Consider the following 21,726-nt stretch of genomic DNA (forward strand, 5'->3'; position numbering starts at 1 on the left):
TTTAAGATGCAATTAGTGCATGTTCTGCTTTGTCCATTGCTCTGTTTTCAAATCAAATTAGACCTCTGGTGTCTACAAGGGAGGCAGGAACACAGTCAGACTCTGGGTTCTTGACGATTAGCGTTCTAAAACGCATACGTATTGCTATACATGATTAACTCCACAAACTCCTAGCTAACCGTCACAGAGAGGAAATATCTGTTGAGCCCACGCTTCTGTCTCCATTTGCCTTTTAGACCGTTGACCAAAATATTTGGAAAGGTTGATTTGCACGCATGCGAACATATGTCCCGTGCTAATCAGATATTTACGACCGCCACTGACCCTTAGATCAAATGTTTCCTGACCTTCAGCCGGCTAACCTCCAGGAGGACCTGTGACCTCCTGTCTGTGAGGTCACAGCAGCTGGGTCATTTATCACCAGTGTCCGTCTCTGGTTTCTCCGGCTTCTCTCATGACTCACTCCATGCTCCCCCGCTGTCTTTTCCCCACACCCCTTTCCTCACTCTCTGCCTGTTTAAGCCCGACACAAAAATGAGAATGAATGAAAGTCCAGTCTGACACCTGACCCTCATCTGACTCCTCAACGCGGACCGGAATACACCGGAGTGCGCAAAGGTAGCACGAAGTCGTATGTAGCATGCATGCGTTTGCGAACAGCAGAGCGGCGGAGGTGCAACACTGGAGGACGAAAACAGGCATCCTCAACAGGAGACGACAGCTGGAGGGATAAAACAAGGGGCACGTGTGGAGAAGAAAGCGAGTAAATCCAGAGTGTATTAAAAGGGAGGCGAGTAACAGGTTTACGACAACAACGGGGACCACACAGACAGCGAGGAGGAGAGAGTGCACACGTAAAAGGGAAAGGGAAGAATGGACTGAAGGAGGTGTGGAGAGGGAACACATGGCTCCTTTGGTTCTGCAGGGGAGGAGAGAGAGAGAGACGGGCCCCAGCTGGTGTGGGGGAAGAAAGAGGAGGGAGACGAGGGAGAGCTGGAGCAGTGAGACTATGGGGCGGGACAGGAAAAGAGGGAGATGAAGAAAGATGGGTCTCCTTTTTTCTAATCTCCTCTGAGTGAGTAAGTGAGTCTGGGTGTGATTCACTCATTGTTGACTCCTTTTCAAGAATGAGTGTGTCTGTGTGTGTGTGTGTGTGTGTGTGTGTGTGCGTTCAGTCACTCACAGCTGTCCTCCTCCTCGGTGATAGCGCTGACAACATAACAGGCGTACACGAAGCCCAGGAGCTGTGAAACACACAAGCAAACAAGAGGGGTTAGACTGCGTTTCATTAATAAAGGAAGAAGATGTGTGTGTGTTCCCCTGGATCCTCCAGTGGGCAAACGATGCAACACTGTGCCAAGAGCAGAAATAGAGCTGAAACAATTAGTTGATTAATTGATACCAGATGGCTCACTTCCAGCTTTCTTACACCGATCAGGCATAACATTATAATCTTCCTCCTAATATGGTGAAGGTCTGCCTCGCGTCTGCAAAAACAGTTTTGACTCATCGGAGAATAAACATGAGTCTTCTGAGGGTGTGTTGTGGTGTCTGGCAATGGGATGTTGTTAGTGGGGTCTTCAGATTGTGTGGGTTGAGGGGAGGGGGCTCTGTGGATCATCACGCAGACACTTGATCAGTTTGGAATCTGGAGGCCGGGTCGACAACTTGCGCTGCTTTTCACGTTTCTGACTTGTTCCTAAACCGTTTTTGTGTGTGCGCTACCATCAAGGAGTGTTGTTGCTATTGGGTGGGGGTGCCTGGTCTGGTCTAGGTGAGTGGTACATGTCTTAGTAGCGTGCACATGAATGCCAGGTCCAAACGTTTCTCAGCAGAATTGTCGCAAGTTGGTCAATGTTTTTTTTTTACTTCTCCTGTCAGTGGTTTTAATGTTGTGGCTGATTAAATAATCAGATCAAGCGTGTTTCGATGGTCGCATAGAATTATGGAAACAACCTTTAAACATCCGCACTAAAGGTGCCCAGCGCAAAAAGGAAGTCAGTGATTTCCCCCTCGTGAAGAATTCAGTCACGAAAGAACCAAATACGCAAAAACAAACCTTAGGAGTGTGAACACCGGGATCACATATCAAGTGCCTAGAAACACCACTTCAAATTGATGATAATGACGCTCTGTAACGGCTTGGTTGTGTAAACACAAAACTGTACAATGCTTTCCAAGTTGCCTTGGGTTTTGGAGTGTACATACAGTTGTGGCTTGTGTGACTGCGAGGACACATGTGTGGGCAAACACGCGGTGCTGAGAACAGCCCGTGGAACCGGCAGATGGCTGTCATGGGCTCAGAAACACACACACAGCGACTCTCCCTACCCACCCAGCCATCCATCCTTCATTTGGCACTCCGCCATGCCAATTAAAGCGGCGTCGGGCACACTGCCCTCCTCGCACACTGGGTTCACAAACACACAACCCAGGAGGGTAGCGGCTCTGTGTGATGACAGCTATTTCTGCAACATTCATTCAAACTAAAACTTGTCCTAGGTAATTATAAATGAAACAAGATAACCTGCGTGTAGGTCTTTCATCTCGACAATAAATCTGGCCTTTACTGAAGTGCGTCCAGATGTAGATTCAATGTTTTATTTATGAATGAAACGCAGGTGTCACATCTTATAAAAAAAACAGGGAATGGTTCAATCTGCGTGTGGGCTAAATAAGATATATAAATCTTCTCTCTCACTGGATTTTTGTCTCTCTAGTACCTAATTGCTGGTCTCACCCCATCCATTACAGTGGCGGTGAAATGGAGGTGAATTAGCATAAGTATAAAGCCAGTGTCAAACACAAGATGGTGTTAACTGTGGGGGGCACACGCTGTTTTTTCGGTTGCATTGTGTCTCTGTGTGCGTTTTTTTCCTGTGCTAAGTGTATCTATGCATGGAAGCACTTTTTTTTTTAGCTCCGATCTCTGTTGAAGTGATAGAGTAAAACACAGTGTAGTAGCAATGAGTAAAGTGCTTGTATAGCATCCATACAGGAAGCCAAACTTACAACAAAGCTCGACATAGTGCCAGAGTGCTGCGTCGTGCTGTATACTTGATTTTATGAAGAAGTATACTGAATGGAAAAAAACTATTCTCCTCTGAACCCATAACTGCTGGCTTCTTCCTCTTACGTTGCACGTTACAGATGATCTTAAATGTTTCGTGTGTTCTTTTATATGGCCTCCATACATTTAAAGTGTTGCACAGGGAGCCAATAAAAAAAAATAAAAAAAAGCCTTAGCCTTTGCTGGAGGCGGTCAGCAATATAGGTCAGTGTCCTGAATAACAAGTGACAACTCCACTTATGTACTGTTCCAAATCAAGTGTCCTTAAATGAAGCCGATAAAAGGCCTGTCTCCCTCCATCATTCTCACGCAACATACACACCAACACATACAGCTCACAGCTTTCTTCCCTGATATCCTCCCTGTCAATCCTGGAGTTCAGGGATCATATTAAAAAAAAAAAAAAAAACGAAAGTCACATTAATTAAACTCATTAAGCCCCTGCATGTCCCGTGTGGCTTGATCTCAGATGGTCTACAAGGATGAGCCACACTAAAGCTAATCCTTTCTTCGAACTCTGCAGTTTTCTTTTTGTTTAGTCACTTAGTAAAACACAGTTCAGCAAGAAACTGAAACTCCGACTGTGTGCTTCTCTAAGGTTTATTTTATTGTCTCTTAGGTCGTTAGGCAGTTAAGAGTCATCCGCACGAGTAATAACTTATAGGAGGGTAACTATAGTATATACTGCTGCAGAGCTAAGCTAAAGTAGGCATTTGCGATGGTTCAGCTTCATTAGCATTTCTTCACTCAGATAATGAAGCCGAGAAGAAGTTAAAGGCACTGGCATTCATTTGTGTGTCAGTGAGAAGAAGACCAGCTGCTGGGCTGTATTTGCATAGGCTAATGAAGGTCAGGTTTACACTGAATGCGTCACTCCAGAAGGACCCATAACCACCTTTGACAACACACATTCACTCATAGCCACTAGCTCGCACGGCCCTGCACTCTTAGGTATTCTGGGCAACATGATGAATGAGGGCCACAGTGAATGATTTTGGCAAACGTGCAGAGCCTTTACGTCTAAACATCCTCTAGGCCCTTTCAGTCGCTCCATTTCAGGCTAAATTACCTGATCAGTCAATAGTCATGAGGTTACTAATTTGAGACTACGTTTCCAGAGGCACGCTAGCAGTTTTGTGAGCCTGCACAAAAAAAAAAAGTTCATCGTGTTAGCCTTTTTAACTCAGGGGACACATCTTGAGCAGCCAGTGGAAATGATTGGAATCCAAAAGGCGTTTCAAAAAAGGCAACTGGACGTGTAGAGTTTTGAGAAGACATCTTCAGAAGTGAAACTTCTTCTCAAAACTCTTTAAGTCCTGTTGCCTTTTTTTTTTTTTAATGCCTTTTAAATTACCATGACCTGGATGACTGAGAAACTTCACAGAGAAATGATTGGAAATTAATAGAAAAGAGCAAGTAATAAATAATAAAACTGTCATTACGTTTAGATAATAGTTTTAGCCTTGTATGTGTCTATGATTTCAGTATTCTGCTTTCATAAGGAGATGCCGTCGATCCATGAACCGACATGGCCGCGCATGTGCGGGGGTGATGGATATCTGAGTCGATCTAAAAGCTAATTAACACACTATTGATTGGGGCTCAGTGTCAGGAGGAAACTCACCGAGCGCGCGATGATGAAAGGAATTTGTAGGTAAAATATATCACAGGGGAGGGATGAGAAGGAGGGAAGACGGCGGGAGAGGGACGGATAGAGCGGGGTGGTTGCAGATGTCCTGGAGGTTAATTACACAGGACTTTCTGCCTGACAAAAAAGGTGCAGGCTCCTCTGCAGAAAATTAGATGTGTGTGTTTGTGTGTAGGCAGCTGCGTGTTTAATGACAAACCATGATGAGACGGGGACTGCAGAGGCTGCATCCACCTGTTCTTTTCTACCCTCCCCCACGTCCAAATGTGAGCAGACGTGCGCACAAACACACAAAGCTGTATGTGTGCATATATATATATACACACATACAGTATCCTGCTGGATGTAGTCATCAGAAGATGGGTACACAGTAATCATAAAGAGATGGACATGGTCAGCAACAATACTCAGGTAGGCTGTGGCATTTAAACCATGCTCAGTTTGTACTAAGGGGCCCAAAGTGTACCAAGAAAATATCCCCCACACTATTACACCATCACCACCAGCCTGAACCGTTGATACGAGGCAGGATGGATCCATGCTTTCATGTTGTTTACACCAAATTCTGACCCTGCCATCTGAATGTCACAGCTGAAATCGAGACTCGTCAGACCAGGCAGCGTTTTTCCAATCTTCTATTGTCCAATTTTGTTGAGCCTGTGTGAACTGTAGTCTCAGTTTCCTGTTCTTAACTGACAGGAGTGGTACCCGGTGTGGTTTCCTGCTGCTGTAGCCCATCTTCTTCAAGGTTGGACGTGTTGTGCGTTCAGAGATGGCATTCTGCATTCCTTGGTTGTAACGAATGGTTATTTGAGTTACTGTTGCCTTTCTATCATCTCCAACCAGTCTGCCCATTCTCCTCTGACCTCTCACATCAACAAGACATTTTCATCCACACAACTGCCACTCACTGGATATTTTCTCTTTTTTCGGACCATTCTCTGTAAACCCTGGAGATGGTAGATCAGTAGATCAGCAGTTTCTGAAACACTCAGACCAGCTTGTCTGGCACCAACAAACACTCCACGTTCAAAGTCACTTAAATCTCCTTTCTTCCCCCGTTCTGATGCTCAGTTTGAACTTTACCAAGTTGTCTTGATCACCTCTACATGCCTAAACACATTGAATTGCAGCCACTAATCGGTTGATCAGCTATATGTGTTAACGAGCAATTGAACAGGTGTACCTATGAGTGTGTGTGTGTGTGTGTGTGTGTGTGTGTGTGTGTGTGTGTGTGTGTGTGTGTATGTATATATATATATATACACCCCCGCTGATTTGCATCTTCCACAACTGCACATAACAGCCACACAGGACGCCGCGCAAGAGCTGTCAGAGGAAAGAAAACACATCTTGCTCTTTACACGCAGCCCCACAAAGAACACTTTGCATGAAGTCTGAGTGAGTGAAGGGGAGAAAATTGGGTACTCTGGGCCAGGAAACTAATGAACTAAGGGAAAAGAAGAAGGTAAAAATACCCAGTACACACTCAAGAAAAAGGAAACGCAAGCACGGCACTAGAAATGTTTTTTTGGAAATGTTTTTTTTTTTTTTAGTTCCTAGTTTGCCTCTCTTTCCTCGTCTTTTTGACCAAATATTCTAGTTAAATTAATCAAAGGAAAATCCATTTCCCTGCAATACAGATTAACAATTAAAGCTCTCGGCCAAGGAAGCCTTTGAAGTATAATGGCGAGCAGTCATGTTTTTATGATGTACGGCGAGTAGCCTGACACAATACTCAGTGGCCCACTGGAGACTAATGCTCTCCTCTGGTTTTTGAGGTCTTTTCCTTCCCCTCCACGTTTGAGGCGGCAGCCAACAGTCCTAATAACTACTCACGACAGCGTCGTAAGTCTTTTAATCCTGGGATCTTTATAATCCTTTGAAGCTGATGCTGTAAAACTTACAGCGCGGTTACAATGCAATGCCAGAGCTGATATACTGCATAAGTGCTTTATGCTGTTATTATACGAGACAATGCACAGCTATTTATTCTACTTCAAATAGAAGCACATCAAAGGTGGTCCCCAGTGCGGCGGGGAAAAAACAACCAGTGACGGCTGTTCAGCAGGAGAGTTTTAACACAGAACATGGACTAATGGACTCACCAAAGGGAGAACCCTGACCTCTTGGAGGGTTGGGGGGGGGGGGGGTGGGAACAAACAGACCCTGTAGGCCTGCACACCCTTGAGCAGTAATCATATGGGTCTGCCCAAGCCAGGCCGGTTGATGGTACTCCTCTAATCAGCCAGGAGCTATTTTTCATCCCCTACATTGCCCTGGCACCTATTGTTAAACAAGCCACGGCCTAACACAGAAAGCAGAGTGACTAGACAGAGCCATCTAAGCTCGAGAGCGAAAGTGACAGCCTGCGAGGGAGAGAAAAAAAAAAGAAGCGTTTTCGTCGTTAAAGTTGACAATTTGATGGACACGAAGGTCAAACAGCGCAAGATCTGGTCAGGAAGAGGAGACAGGAAAACAGACTGAGCAGAGAGATTGTGATGCGGGGGAAGGACCGGAAAATAGAGGGAAGGAGAGGTGGAACGAGAGAGTGACGCGGGCTCCTGTTATCAACCTCCACCCAACGCAGGTTTCCAGGGAATAGAGATGCAGCTGAAGAAAAGCATTGCCCCCGGCAGCAATAACCCACGTTAAATGATATGATATCTGGGTGCTTGCACGTGCGTGTGCGTGAGAGCACTTTCTTTGGCGGCTTTATGGGAAGCTCAGCAGCTCTGACAGCCCCCTGACACCGTTCACCACTCACTTCAGCGTGTAACAGTTATGTCTACAGATGTAAACCGAATATCACATCTTGCACCACTTTCCTCATTCTCTCATACATCTTTCTTCCCAACCAACCTCTGCCTCAAGTGAAGTTGGTAAACAGCAGCAAAAGGAGGAGAAGGCATGAAACGGGAGGAAAAGGGACGTGTGGATATTCTGCTGACAGATAATTATTATGAGAGCAGTAAGAAATGCAAAGCCACTCAACAGGAACTGTGTGGATTCAGTGGAGGCATCAGAGAATAGAAGGGTAGAGAAGGAGCGAAGCATCCCCTCTGCGTTGAATGAATAATACATTATCCCAGTTTGCCTCCACATCAGGCTCCGCCTTTACATTGTGAAGTTACTTTTTTTGGCCGAACGTTGCCTCCTGCAGCAGCGAGCAACTAAACAAGGAAGGACTTAACAGACTCTTCACGTCTGAATTGCTGCCTTCTCGCTCATGACAAATCTGAACAGTGGGATGACAGAGACCCATCCATTACTGGCCAATGGATCCCCATTTTTCATCTTAATGAAACATGCTCCTTGGAGCCCAAACTAAATATTTAATGGCCTCTCACGGCGACCTTGAAAACCCCTCTAAGAAAGACAAAGGGACACCCCACTTTCTTCCTCTCCTCTCCATTCGTACCGTCAAACCCCTTTTCTCTGGCCCTCTTTTCAACCAAAGAGGTAAAAAGAAATGAACCAAAACAAGAGTGGACATCTCAGAGGACTTCATTCACCTAAGCACGGCTCCGCTTTTAGTCGTGAGGGGAAGGGAGGATGTGGGGAGAAATTATGCCACTTGTGAGACTGGGATTTTACTACCAATTCCCCAATTCCTCCAGGCAGCTGCTCCCATGCAGTTGCAGCCAAATGCTCGTTTTGACAGTATCATGGAAAAATGCTAAAAGGCTAAAGGCTCACACTGGAATCCCAGGTGTAAATTACGGATACAAGTGAACACTAATGTGACTCTGAAATCCACTGGTGTGACTGTGAGAAAAGAGTTGCTGGTTTGTTGTTGTGTGCTACAATGGAATCAAAGTGTAAGTAAGTGTTACTATGAGTTAATGTGTGCCATGTGAACATCAGAACAAAGTTTGCTGGGAACTCTGAGTGTCCTGGCTCCCATCCAGGTTGAGACTCGCACATTGAGTGTGGGCGAATGGGAGGGCTGGCAGGATGCGAGCTGCTGGTGTATTCATAAAAAGCTGTATAAAGAGGACAATAACAGCCCTTCCAGTGTTTGAGGAACCTGTTAGCAGCTGGCAGGTCCGAGCCCTGGCCAGACAAAACAACAGATCAATTTTTCATTCAGCGACCAGGGCAGAGGAAGGAAGGCTGACAAAATAACAAACCATCGTGGAACTGCACTGAAGAAAAGAGCTCGCAGGGAAACAAAAACATCGCTTTACTTTCCATCAAGTTCACCTCCTGCATGCATGCGTCCCAGAGCATGTGATATGACGAGAATACGTCAGTGCTGTTTTTACGTGGGTGCTGTTGGCTACTCACAGCAACAAGAATCTGCGTGCCGCTGTGCATGACCTCGATGTACTGGTAGTCCATGAGGCACCCCATGACCGTGATGTAGGAGTGGCTCTCTGTGGTGCGGACCCCAGGAGCTTGTGGCATCTCTCTCCTGACACAGCCGGGGCCGTGTTCACTCCACCAAGAGTGGTGGGCTGAGATGTTAAATGTCAGCAGGTCGCTGTCCTGGAAGAAGGAGAAGAAGAAGAAACATTCACTTCTTTGCTTGGATACTGTTACTCGAATATGACGTATATTCATTTATATACTGAAAGGAAAACCAAGGCTGTGAGACAAGCTGTTGCAAAGGAGTTTAGCCCTGGAAAGATTCAGCACATACTGGATTTTTTTTTTTATGGTTACGTTGTTCAAAAGGTCTTTTCACTCAACTACAAGCAAACCTCCGCAAGGCCTTAACCATGTTAGCATTGCTTCAAGCTAATTGTTAACACCAGCATAAAAACATGCCACACCAACAGTATTAAACTAAGCCTGCCCATTTAGTATAATATATCCCATGTTCACCATCTGCTCTTTAATGAGTCTGTATCTCAGAGAGGTCAAGGGGGTGCAAGAGGAAAAACCAATGGATCACCAAGGTCATTAAACATGACTTCGCTGGAGTGAATCTACGAATTAATCTGTGGTCAAAACTTCTATCTGACGAAAACTTAGTGAACTATTTCAGCAAAACATGTAAACGTGAATGGAACACCACATTAAAATGACCAAATTCACAGAAAAAACAAACACATTCACATCGGTTTACTCATAATTAAGACACAGAGGCATCGTCTACTGGGAGGCCTCTGCCTAGGCGTCACGTTCATGGCTCAGCTCCACATCGTTGTCCATTTTTGGATCAGCGAGGAGTTAGGTAGAGGCCAGATGGTGAGAGCAGGAGCCAGCACTTATTCAAAACCACTCGTCAGGAAAAACCTATAGGTGAGATCCTGTGGTTTCATCCATCTTTATATACAGTCCATGCCACAGCTATGAGACTAGAACTTTTAAGAGCCATATTCTGGATGATCACAAGAGGTGTCTATTCAGGGAGATAGTTGTCACCTTCCTAAGATAATGGCCCAAATCATTTTTTTGACAAAATTATTTTTAATAATAAATATCATATATTCAATATTTGGTTCAGTTATTTGTGTTTTTTGAAAAACCTGAAAACAAAATTACATCGGCCGTTTTTTTAAGAGGGCCCATTTTTCAGAGTCTCGTCGCCATCCCTCTAACAAGTGAAGTGAATGAAATTGTTCTGTTTGTGATGCTTAAAGCATGAAAAGTTTCATTTCATTTAAATTAGAAATGCGCCTTTTCAGAAACAATTTGTCCACTTCTCAGGATAATTTAAAGACTTCACAGTCGACAGTTTTGGAATTACTTAGCGAACAAATAATCCTCCCTGGGTGATGTTGGTGCATTTTGTTCGTGTTTTTTTTTTCTTCTTCTTCTTTCCAGCGCTGCAGGGAATACAATTAAAACATCATTTACTTCCACTATTTTGTCGAGGGTAGACATCTTAAGAAATTGATATCTCAAATCAGGGCAAATAAACCCAAAAACATCTGCAAAGCTAGATTAATAACATTCATGAATTCAGATGAACCAACGCCATATTCGTCCTTAATACTGAAAACACATACGGCTGATATAATATGACATGCATAAATCCAACAGATGTGCGATTTCAGAGTAATATTTTATAACTCCCCAACTTCAATAGCCTGCATTTTAGACATGTAAATCTTGCAAAGCTTGGTAATGTTCAATTTGCACAGACCCAGGCGAGACCACACATACAGACGTACAGTCACTCTCACCAATCAATACCCCAATACAGCAATCTAACCCCGCATCTGCCCCTCGGTGACAAGACATGCATTATTAACAGAGCCAAGTGCTGTCAGGAAACATCTCTGATTCCTATCAACCCCCACTCACACATACGTGCGCACATGGGGACCACATAATAATACGGAGTCGTAACAACTTTCAACGACCCATCTGCGCGGCCACTAGGAAAATACACAACATGATTTAGTATTAACGTAATGATATATCATCCCCACTCTTCTTGTTGATCACCTGTCATCACCCCCGGTCTCTTATTTTATTTCTTTCACTCTGTCATTTTGTCATAAAAACAAGGGCGGCTGAAGGTCAGTAGGAAGGACTGCGAAGACTAATGACTTGACAGATGCCATTGATTGATCCCGCGAGCTAGGGAAACCATCTCTATCCAAGCTGTAGCCGCACTCGTGACTGCAGCGCACCAACAGTCGATACTGAAGAGGCTTTTGGCAACTTACTGTCAAGAGTGTTTTTGTTATGCTCCCATGCGCCCCAAAGCCCGAATCAATCCCTTCTTATCACAGTTTCAAGGTTACTGAATACTAGTAAAACAAGGAAAGCAAAAGTCAGTTCATGTTTAGAGACAGTCCTGTTAGTGGAATCACTAGAGCCACAATGTGATCTATAAAGCTACAAATCAATTGATTGGAGCCTTATTTTGCATGATTTATTGTTCTCGAGTCCCAGAGAAGGTGTAGACTATTCTGTTTCTGATCAGTCTTACTTGAATTCTACCAAGCTGTGCCAGCACAATGGTTGCATATCGATTCAGGAGCTGGATAGACTGTATTCAAGGTGGTCTGCTATCATCTCCAAAAGAAAATATGTGAGAGAAGGGCAGAAACTAGAAGCTGTGAAAGACTATGGCCACACTGTGGCAAATTAATCTGCAAACGTGTTTTAGTAATGAAGCATCAGATGAGCATCTTCTCAAAACTCTTTTTGAAGATTAACCTGACCTGGATGACTGAGAACCTTCCCAGACATATTTTGTTCTCCCAAGTCCATATGATTGAGAGTGAAAAGTTCAGAAATGCTATGGTATCAAAAACTGGCAAAATTTCTTACTGGCCCCAACAAAACAGTTTATCTTCACATATTACTTATTTGCCTTCCCTTAAGTTGTAATAGGTCTGAAAATGCAATTTAGTTGTTTCTGTCAATACATTTGTATGTTTCTGTTTCTTGTCAGACACCTGATACTGACTGAAACTTTGAGTTCGCTCACACGTGACATCCTAATCCAAGTTAATCGTCAAATTCTCGCAGGTCAATTTTCTATCAGCTAAATGAGGGGCTGTCAACATTTTTCAGGCAATTCAATATTAAGCTATTCAAATAATGCACTAGTTCAAATATTCATTTATTTTTTTTATTTCAAACATGTGCAACAGTAGTGTGGTTGTGCGACTGCCATAAACATAAAAATAGCTAACTGGTATATATTGCAGCGTCCGTCTGGAGTTTCACCTGGGGACTGAATAGGCTCTTGGCCAATTGCGGGGAACCTGACAGAGACAGCATGTAATATACAGCCTCGTGATTGGCTCAGCAGCGATAGCAGCAGGTCCTACAGGAGGCTTAGATTGACAGGCCTCGACTGATGCTCTGTGTGAAATGGTGCGCTGTTGAGATGGCTCTCATATCACTGAATGAGCGAAGTGCTGACTGAAAGATAACGTCTTCTGTGTTTGTTGAATTCATGTTGATGTGTATTAAAAGAAATTCAAAATTGTGGGGCAAAATTGCGGGGAAAATTAAAAAAAAATATATATATATAAAAATGTGTAATCAGCCAAAGACTTTGCGACTCCCCTGCAGCCCTGTTGAAAACCTATGGGCTAAACTATAAATCACAACCGAGTGCTACCGTATGTCTAATATTGTCTTACAGTGAGACCGGTTTTAAATCTACCGCTGCAGAAGAGTCTGTTTGTTCAGGTCAAACTGCGTATCATTTCATTTCAAATCCATGGAAGATCATTCAAGGAATAACTTTTTAAAGTTTTATTAGTAAAGAAAGTTACAAAGTTTGAAATAAAAAGTTACATAAATCTATAGTTACAGAGAGTGAAGTGCCAGACGGAACGGATCTTTTTCATATTCAGACAGCTTGGTGTGGACATGGCCGAACTCTCGATATCTGCAGCCCCTGTGTGCAGAGTGTGAGGGGGAATGAATAAAAAGAGAGGCGGTGGGCGACTGGGGACTGTTTAAAACAGAGGTGTGTGCAAAGTAGCGGGGGTCTGTCTGTCAGTCTGCCTTACACTGTGGGGGAGGGGGTTAAGGGATCAATAGGAGGTGACGGAGCATGTGGCATATGACTCTGACAGGCTGGCCCCTCACTATGAGGGCCTGGCTAGCACACACACCATTCTCACGCCCATGCACGCTCGCCCTCCGGTACAGTCCTGTCACCATCGGCTGAGGCGAGCCAGACAGAACTAGCTGACTCTATTTTATCATAAAATGTGTTGGGGTCCTCTCGGAAATCTGCGTGTCAGGTTCGGTCGCACATGTGTGTATGGGGTGTGTGTCTGCCTGTGCTGCATTAGCCAGCTTTCCTCCTGGCCACCATATGCAGAGCTGGGAGCCCAGGCTGGCTCCATCTGTCAGGTTAATGCCTAGCCCCAACCCCAAGCAGCTGGCCCCTACAAGCCTCATTATTCTAGCAGGAGCCATGCAGGAACACACAAGAACACACACGCATGCACACACATATAGCAGACATATGCAGTGAAAGATGGGCACACTTGATGGAGCCAAGGACTATCACACAATGACAAAGTCGCCAGAGCCCTAGAAGGTGTTTCAGGAAATCATTTTGGCTGTCTGAGCAGGTGTCCCATGAACACTGAAGTCAGTATTCTCAGTGGTCAGACAGGCAGGCAATTGGGCAAGCCGCCCGAAAAGTGAGATGCAAACTTTAAGAAACAAGCGGAGTAAATAATTAAAGCTGAAGGAGCCGTGAACGGAGTAAGAAACGAGTTGGCAGGAGAGAGGTGGGATGAAATTACAGGTTTGTTGAGCGGTGACAAACCAAACACTTGCCTTTGTCTGGATAAATTACGCATTTAATCTGCACTCGAGGACCCCGGGAGGTGCACTGAGATTTAAGTGTGTGCATGTGCATGTGCTGCACAGAGCTCTAGGAGGGGGATTGTTCCTGATTATTTACCTATTAAGTTTTAAGCCTCCACTTGAAACTCAGCAGGGAGGTAACTGTCCCCCATGGGTCAGCAGAAACACGACAGCCAAACACATTTTCCAAGCCAAGGCATACATCTCTGTTGATGTATTTGTAAAGACCAGACTTCCAAGGCTTAGGTACAGTCGACACGCACCGCAAGTAATAGCACTTTGTTCACACCAAGGCTTGATCACAAGGACAAGACTGTATCTGATTATAGCAAAAATTATGTTCTGTTGTGTTAAATCTGAAGGAACCTCAATTATGCTTTTATATTTCACAACATTTCATATTGGTATAGCTCAATACAATGAAAACATGACTGGCACAAGCTGAATATGACGTGTTATTTGCTTCCAGAGAACCATCGTAGCCTTCACCGGGGCAGTTACCTAGAGGGGGTGGTTTATATTTGAAAACAAAAAAAGTTAAAAAAAAAAAAAAAAAAAAGATGCCATTGTAGTATTATCCAATACTGGGTGGTGAAAGAGCTTCACAAAAAATGGATCTGAGACCAGTCCTGCATGCTCAGTGACTTTGCTTAGATATGGACCAGGTGTGTGGAGGTAAGACAATATTAAAAGTAATTTAAAAGTATGTTTTGGTCACTTTTCAAGTGTGTAACTCCATGCAACTCTACGCCGTCAGCACAGTTTAGCAACTTTTCATTTTTTTGCAGGACACAACCATCTGTTTTAGAAGGTTTTCAGGTCAGGTCAGGTCAGGTCTGGTTGTGCTGTTCTCTGACCAGAAGACACTTGACCCTTTAACTTACTCCATCATGTCTTGTCTACATTATTGACCCCAGATTTACACAGGCTGCAGCTGAACACAAGATGAAATTCCAATTCCATGTGAAGACACTTTGCCTTTTTGAGTTATATTCAATTCACAAGCCATTTTTGATCAGGTGGATGGTTAGTAAGTGCAGCGTGCCTTACACAGTTTAATATCGATTCTGCTAAGATTTAGGACATTTTTTTTGACAAGAACTAAGTCTGAAGTGGGCATTAATCACAAGTAACTATTTTCTGCGTAATTTCACTGGCTTAGCCTGCATCCGTAATGATTCACCTACAGACAGCTACAGTGTAGGTGGCACAGCTCTTAGACACGGGAATGTAAATCAGGCATTGTTCCTCCACTCGCCTGCAGCCATGACCTTAGACTGAAAAGAACATTCATCATAGCGCAGACAAAGCTGCCCGACTCTGCTGACAGACGCATGAGAAAAGGTTCAGAGATAATGACAGGCAGAAAATTTGAAAGTCTCACCTTGGACAGGCCTCCGACATCCAGATAGAAACAGATGATGAAGACGTTCCAGGCTACCCAGAGCGCGGCCCATACTGTGTACTGGAGGGCAAACACACAGTCAGATTAGCTGCAGGGAAACTGGATGAACAGAATAGAATATGACAACTACTGAACACGTGGCAGGGTGAATGGATAAAGCCTCAAAACTAAATAAAGACCGTCTCCTTCCACACCCACGCGTTCTTTACACTTACACCATGCAGACATAGACACTTGTAAGTATGGTGGTGTAAGAGTTTTTTTTTTTTTTTTTTTTTTAAAAAGACATGCCAGTAAGTTCAGCGAGTCTATTTAAGCCCAGAGGGTGATTCAGTTTTCTAAACTGCTGAGACTGAATGAAAGTTCACGACTCAACCATTTATAAAATTGTACAGTCAGAAAGCCAACTGCTGACAGACACAGAGCGGTACTGAGTGGTATTCATCACAGGGAAGGTTGTGAAATCGCCTGACTCACGGCGAATTGTGTGTCTTTAAAATGTCAGCGGAAGAGCGAAGGGGCGAGACGGCGCATTCGCAAAAACATACATGTTGAATCACGAAAGCCCTTGGCTTGCACTCTCCCATTTTCCATTTGACATGAGAAAATAGCTCCAACGTTCCCCATCCCCTTCAATTCCTGCTTCCTCCGGTTTCTTCATCTTTATCCTCCCGTTTATCCTCCTCTATCTCCCTTGTCTCTCTTTATTTACTCTCCTCCTCTGTATCTCTTTCACACTCGCCCAATCTTCTCCTGTCATTAACATCACCATCTGTGCTTCCACTAATGCCGCACAAAATCGGCTTTTAATGCCACAGATGAACGTTGCGGTGTCAAATGAAAACCGAAGTGTGTCGAAGCACGGTGACGCTCCCGTGTGAGGGGGGTGTTTTCTAACAAAGCAGGGGAACAACAGGCCGCACATGTTTAGCATAGTGCTTCAAAAGAATGACCTTCTCTGTCCAGAAACTTGAGGCTGAATATAAATCTTATGAGCTCCTTATCCCACCCCCCTGCTCCCCTCCTCCTGCTCCCCGCAACACCTCACCCCCCCTTAATTAGCCCTAATTATCAGGGGATTAGAGTGATTTAAGGGTGTCGCACAATGCACAAAAGAGCGCAGCACATTTTGCAATTATAGGGGGAAGGCAACAACACGTCCGATCTACAGTACGTGCAGGGATGGAGCACAAACACGAAGTGAGGTGATGCTGCTTGACTAAAAAACAAAGAGACCAGAAGATTGTGTGATAGACTCTACAGAGTTTGAAGTGCACAAAGGCATGACATTATGACCACCTTCCTAACATTGTGTAGGTCTCCAAAACAGCTGCGACTCATCAGAGAATGAACATCGGCCTTCTGAGGGTGTCCTGTGGTGTCTGGCTATAGATCGTTGTTAGTGCGGACATTTGGGTCCTGCTGGTTGAGGGGAGGGGCCTCTGTGGATCAGGGTTGTTCCAAACTTGATCAGTTTGGGATCTAGTGAATTTGGAGGCCAGGTCAACACACTGTGCTGTTATTCACGTTTTATGTTGTGTGTGTGCCCGTGTCTGTCTGCATCCTGCTGGGGATGGCTGCTGCCATCAAGGAGTGCCATTGCTATGGGGTGGGGGTGATCCATATGAATTAATGCCAGGCCCAAAAGTTTCCCAGCAGAACATTTAATTGTCAGAAGATGGTCAATATTATCCGCTATTTCTGTCAGTGGTTTTAATGTTATGGCTGATCGGTATACTCACCACTACAATGTAGCGCGGCCGGTACTGGATGGTGCCGAAGAGGCCGAGGATGACGATGATGATGTGGAAGAAGTTGGCAAGGATGGGGGCCCACTGGTAACCCAGGAAGTCAAAGACCTGTCTTTCTAAAGCCAACACCTGAAAGAGTGAGACGGAAAAAGAAAAAGAGAGAACTGCATTTACTGCTGCAAACCAATGCTTCGCAGTTGATAAAGCTACCCTTGAAGAAGTAAAAGTAACCACCTACATAGACCACCATACAGAATCATTTTGCACAGAATAAAAAAGTTAAAAGTTAAGAAAAATAATACAAATATGTAATTAGATCATGTTATTCGTTGATGAAAACAGTTAAGTAATGTCTGTAGCCACTGACAGCATGAACAGCAACTGGGTGATAACTAAAAGCGAACACATCTCAACATGCACTGTTAAGAGTTTATTCTAGACAATACGCGTTCACCTCCCAGCAGTTAGCCAACAATCCCTCTATTGAGCCACTCGACGTGAACAGCTTGAGTGTTTAGCCTCTGACAGTGGGAGCGCCCGGAGGTGAAGACTAGAAGTTTTCTGAAATAAACAATGACAGATTTATCGATTCAACCCCAGCTGAGCTTAAGAGGAGGTTACCATTTCCAACCTTCGTGCCAGTGGCTGCCAGGAATGAGAACGCTCTGGGAAACTTTATGGGAGGCGAGGGCCTCCCTTAATAATACCACTGCAGTCGGCTTATGCACTTATTAAAATATGTGCTCACAAACAATGCGCAAACACACATTCACATGGGCAAATTAAACCCTCCACGAGGAAGAGAAATTCCACAGTTTTCCCCAGTTCGGGTTTACTCTTTCCAGTCCTACAGCCATCGTGGTTTAAGGCTAGGACTTTTCACATGAGTCATTCTCTAGCTCCTTTCCTTCCGCTTTCTTCCTGTGCAGCGGTTTGCGCAACAGTAAAACACTAAACAAAGCAATTTGAACCTTTAAGACTGTGACTCTCGCTTTGCATCAACTCAATTAGCATGCTATTTGGGGAGGGGCAGGGGAGGGGGGTGAAGGCAAGGCTCAAACCATTTAATTAAAATTCCATTGCCAATCCAATTCCACTCAGTTCCCGGTGTGTGTTTGTGTGTGTGACTCTCAAACAACGGTGTGCTGCGTTGTGTGTTGACATGTCATTTACAGCCGAGCGCTTGAAGATGGATGAGGGAGAGGGAGAGATCTCTTCTCTGCCGCACTGATAGGGACACACCGATGAGCATGTCCATGCAACAACACACACACACACACACACACACACACACACACACACACACACAGAGAGAAGCGATGCACAGCGTGGCTGCTCTTCCTAATGTAATGGAAATGTTACCGGCAACTCGATGAGGCATTGTGACAGGCAGGGGAGGGAAATGATCAAATACAGAGTGATAATTAAAAAGGAACACTTCTTTGCATACAGGGCGAGCGCAATAACCCAAACAGGGTGTGAAGCAACAAAGGGCGACGTGCAATCGAGCTTCGTCATACGAAAGTGAAGGAAGGGAAAATGGAAACAAAAAAGCCTTTCAGACCCAAGAACAAAAGGGGTGAAGTGACGTCTGGGAAACAAAAGTTAAATGGATGGGAAGGATATTATGAAAAACACGGCAAGAACAAAGAGAGATTAGAAAAGAAATGCAGAAAAATCAGCAATGACATATGCTAAAGAAGAACGACTGAGCCTCCGACCCCCAGCCCTCTCTCTTAATAACCTTTGTCTATCCCCTGGATAGAAAAAGGACTGAAGGAAATGAATAAAGCAAAAAGAGTCATACATCTTCTGGTCAGCTCTGGGTCACGGTTAGAGAGCTCAATAAAACTCATGCGGCTGGGGGACGTCAGCAGAGATGAGATGCAGGCCGCAGTTAATTTGGGCGGGATGTTTACAGGTTCGACCCCCTCGAACGGACAACATCCGAGGAGTTATTGCCGCGCTGTGACTTTCAGAAGGGTGCGCAGAGATCGCCGGGTGAAGACATTACAAATTAAACCCGCATCAAATTAAATTCAAGGACAAACTGTGGGAGAGGCAGATTTTTATACGATCAATGATAGTAATGAGTAAACACAAGCTTATCACTTGTAACCACTTAAATTTAGATCACAGGGTGTCCGGGAAACCTAGAGGGTCTTTGGGGGTACTGCAGGGGGCTTTGCAAATTCTTTGGTTGATGAGACATTTTTTGTGTACAAATTTCCCCCACAAATTAAAATTTTGTTTGTATAATAATGTATATTTATAAATAGCACTAGAGTGGAGTTTAATTTAGAACACATATAGTAGGTAGGGGGTCCCTAATTAATCTCTCCATCAGTTTGTGGGTCCTTGGCCTGAAAGACAATAAGGAATGTTGAACTTATCGGTGGAGAACATCGTCAACATGATAAGTGATTGCCTAAAGGTTATGCAGACCTATTATGGTCCATCTGGGGGTATTTTAAAAGCTTCTAGGCCTCTTGTTCACTTTTGTGCTGCCAGTTTACAGCAGTAAGCATTCATGTATTGTGAGTCTTTTGGTCAGAACAGGTAGGCGTATCGCTCTTTTTGTATGTTGCTGACAGGCTAAGGCCTCTTTAACCGGAAAGCGCCACAGGGGAAAGCTGTCATTTTTAATTCCATACCTTTTTGTCCCGTTGACAACAAGTCAGGATTGTACCATTTCTGCTTAATGCTGTCCATTTAAAATTTATTTTTTTTCTGCCTTGTCACAGAACAAATTGACCCTTCAAACTTCTCAGCTTGTTACATGTTATTAATCACTCCCAAACCACTCTGCATCTTAATTATTATATGAGTAGACAGAAAAAAAAAAGCAGAGCGAGAAAATAACAAGAAAAACACAGGATGCCCATTTGATCTTGTTGACGAAAGTGGAGTTGAGCTCTAAAGAATGTCCTCTAGTAATCCTGGTGGGGAAAAGGAGAAATCCAAAGACTTTACAAAATTTATTAAACAGCTTTTATTCTATTTGGCTAGATAAATGCAAACCGCCTCAGGGTCTTCTCTGGGTGTGCACTTTTTTCATTACAATAATAAAAATCTTAAAAGAGTGAGCGCTTGTGGGGTAACGTTACACATTTTCTTCATTTAATTGGCTGTTCTGAGATTTTTATATTCAATTAATAACAGCTTTGGTGTGACAGTTGTCTTTGTGATGTGTGCTCAGTGGAGAATGTTTGGTTTTATCAGAGGCATTTTGTCTAAAGGCCATGGAGCATCAAAGCAAGAGTGTCAGGTCACGGCTGATCGCCTCTGGCTGCAGTTTTTGCAAAGTATCCCACACCTTCCAGCTGATTGAGCATGCTCAATCGGTGGTGGAACGAGTCAGTCCGAGAGACCTCTCCGATTTCCCAACTTAACACGCCAGAGCATAAGAAGACATACTATATCCTAGCATTATCCCCCTCCATCCAGCACACATTCGTCACATGCCATGATGTATTCATTACACACCCATGGACCCTCTCCCTGAAATATTTCCACCAGTCATTGAATTAAAGATGTCTACAGACGTGAGGGATGAGCGAGCGTGTGCATGCATGCTGCAGAAAGCCCATCACGTGGAATGCTAATTCAATAATCCGCCAAGATGACAACAATCAATCAAAGACAAAAAGGCCTCTGCCCGTCCAGAGACACATGCAGGCCCGCACACACAATCGCACAAAACCCATATGGCACAATTAGCCCACAATTCATTGGAAGCAGGTTACAGGAGAGTGGGGTGGAATTTGATCAAAAGATACCAATGCTCTTCCAGGAACAGCGAGCCGGCTACATAACGGCCCGTAAAAGCCTCCCGCAGAAACTCCTGCGAGCACAAATGACTCCCTCTAGGGTGGCGGAATCTCTTAGTGTGTATTTTGGTTTCGGGTGTGTATGTGTGTAGCAGCATGTGCCCACGCATACCGCTCCGCCCACCATAAATACTGAGCAATTAGGGGTTGGGTACGGCAGCAGGATGCAACAAGCCCCTCTCGCATCTCCACTACCGTCCATCTTTCGCTCTCTTGTTTCCCAGTCTACTGTTTTAATCTCTATTTCCAGCTCTCAATCAATCGCCTCTTCCTTCAGCCATCTGATACCAGATTTGAATCACAGGCCTCAATCACGCAGCTCATGTCGGACGCCATTAGCAGCTGTATATGTTCAAATGCAAACAGAGAAGTGGACCAAGACTTTTAACCCCTTCTTTCCTCAATATAAAAATAGAGAATATCAAAGTCCCCAAAATACATCAATCACCCCCACCTTCTTTAATATGCAATGAAGCACAGAGGGAAGTAAGTTACACATAAGAGTGATGAGAGGATCAGAGCAAACACATCTGAGAGACAGAGAGAGAGAGAGAAAACATTTGATGTGCATCGTTTGAGAGCCAATTTAGACGTGCATGTGTGCTGAAGATAAGTGGCTGGAATGCATGAAAAACAGTTTGCTTTGACTACAGCATCCACCTGGGATTTCAGGCCAAAACATGTGGCTGGCTGCCTCGACGCTCTGCCTCCGCGTGGTGATATGCGCAAGTAGGACACATTTCTGATGAGGTGTTAGGTGCGAAAGCGGAGAG

The 21,726-nt window shown here is 44.3% G+C and overlaps 1 protein-coding gene across 2 annotated transcripts in view; it reads right to left on the minus strand.

Annotated features, from left to right (window-relative positions):
* Positions 1-21,726, minus strand: part of nkain4 (sodium/potassium transporting ATPase interacting 4) — a 42,448-nt gene that overhangs the window by 9,497 nt on the left and 11,225 nt on the right. For both annotated transcript variants that reach the window (XM_047611504.1, XM_047611495.1), the window contains exons 2-5: positions 17,115-17,252; positions 15,352-15,432; positions 9,009-9,209; positions 1,184-1,244 (exon numbers count right to left, since the gene is read on the minus strand). In XM_047611504.1, coding sequence (XP_047467460.1) covers positions 1,184-1,244; positions 9,009-9,209; positions 15,352-15,432; positions 17,115-17,252 — 481 coding nt within the window. The remainder of the gene's footprint in view (positions 1-1,183; positions 1,245-9,008; positions 9,210-15,351; positions 15,433-17,114; positions 17,253-21,726) is intronic.

The sequence above is a fragment of the Mugil cephalus genome, chromosome 1 (genome assembly GCF_022458985.1).
Source record: "Mugil cephalus isolate CIBA_MC_2020 chromosome 1, CIBA_Mcephalus_1.1, whole genome shotgun sequence".
In the NCBI taxonomy this organism is placed as follows: Eukaryota; Metazoa; Chordata; class Actinopteri; order Mugiliformes; family Mugilidae; genus Mugil; species Mugil cephalus.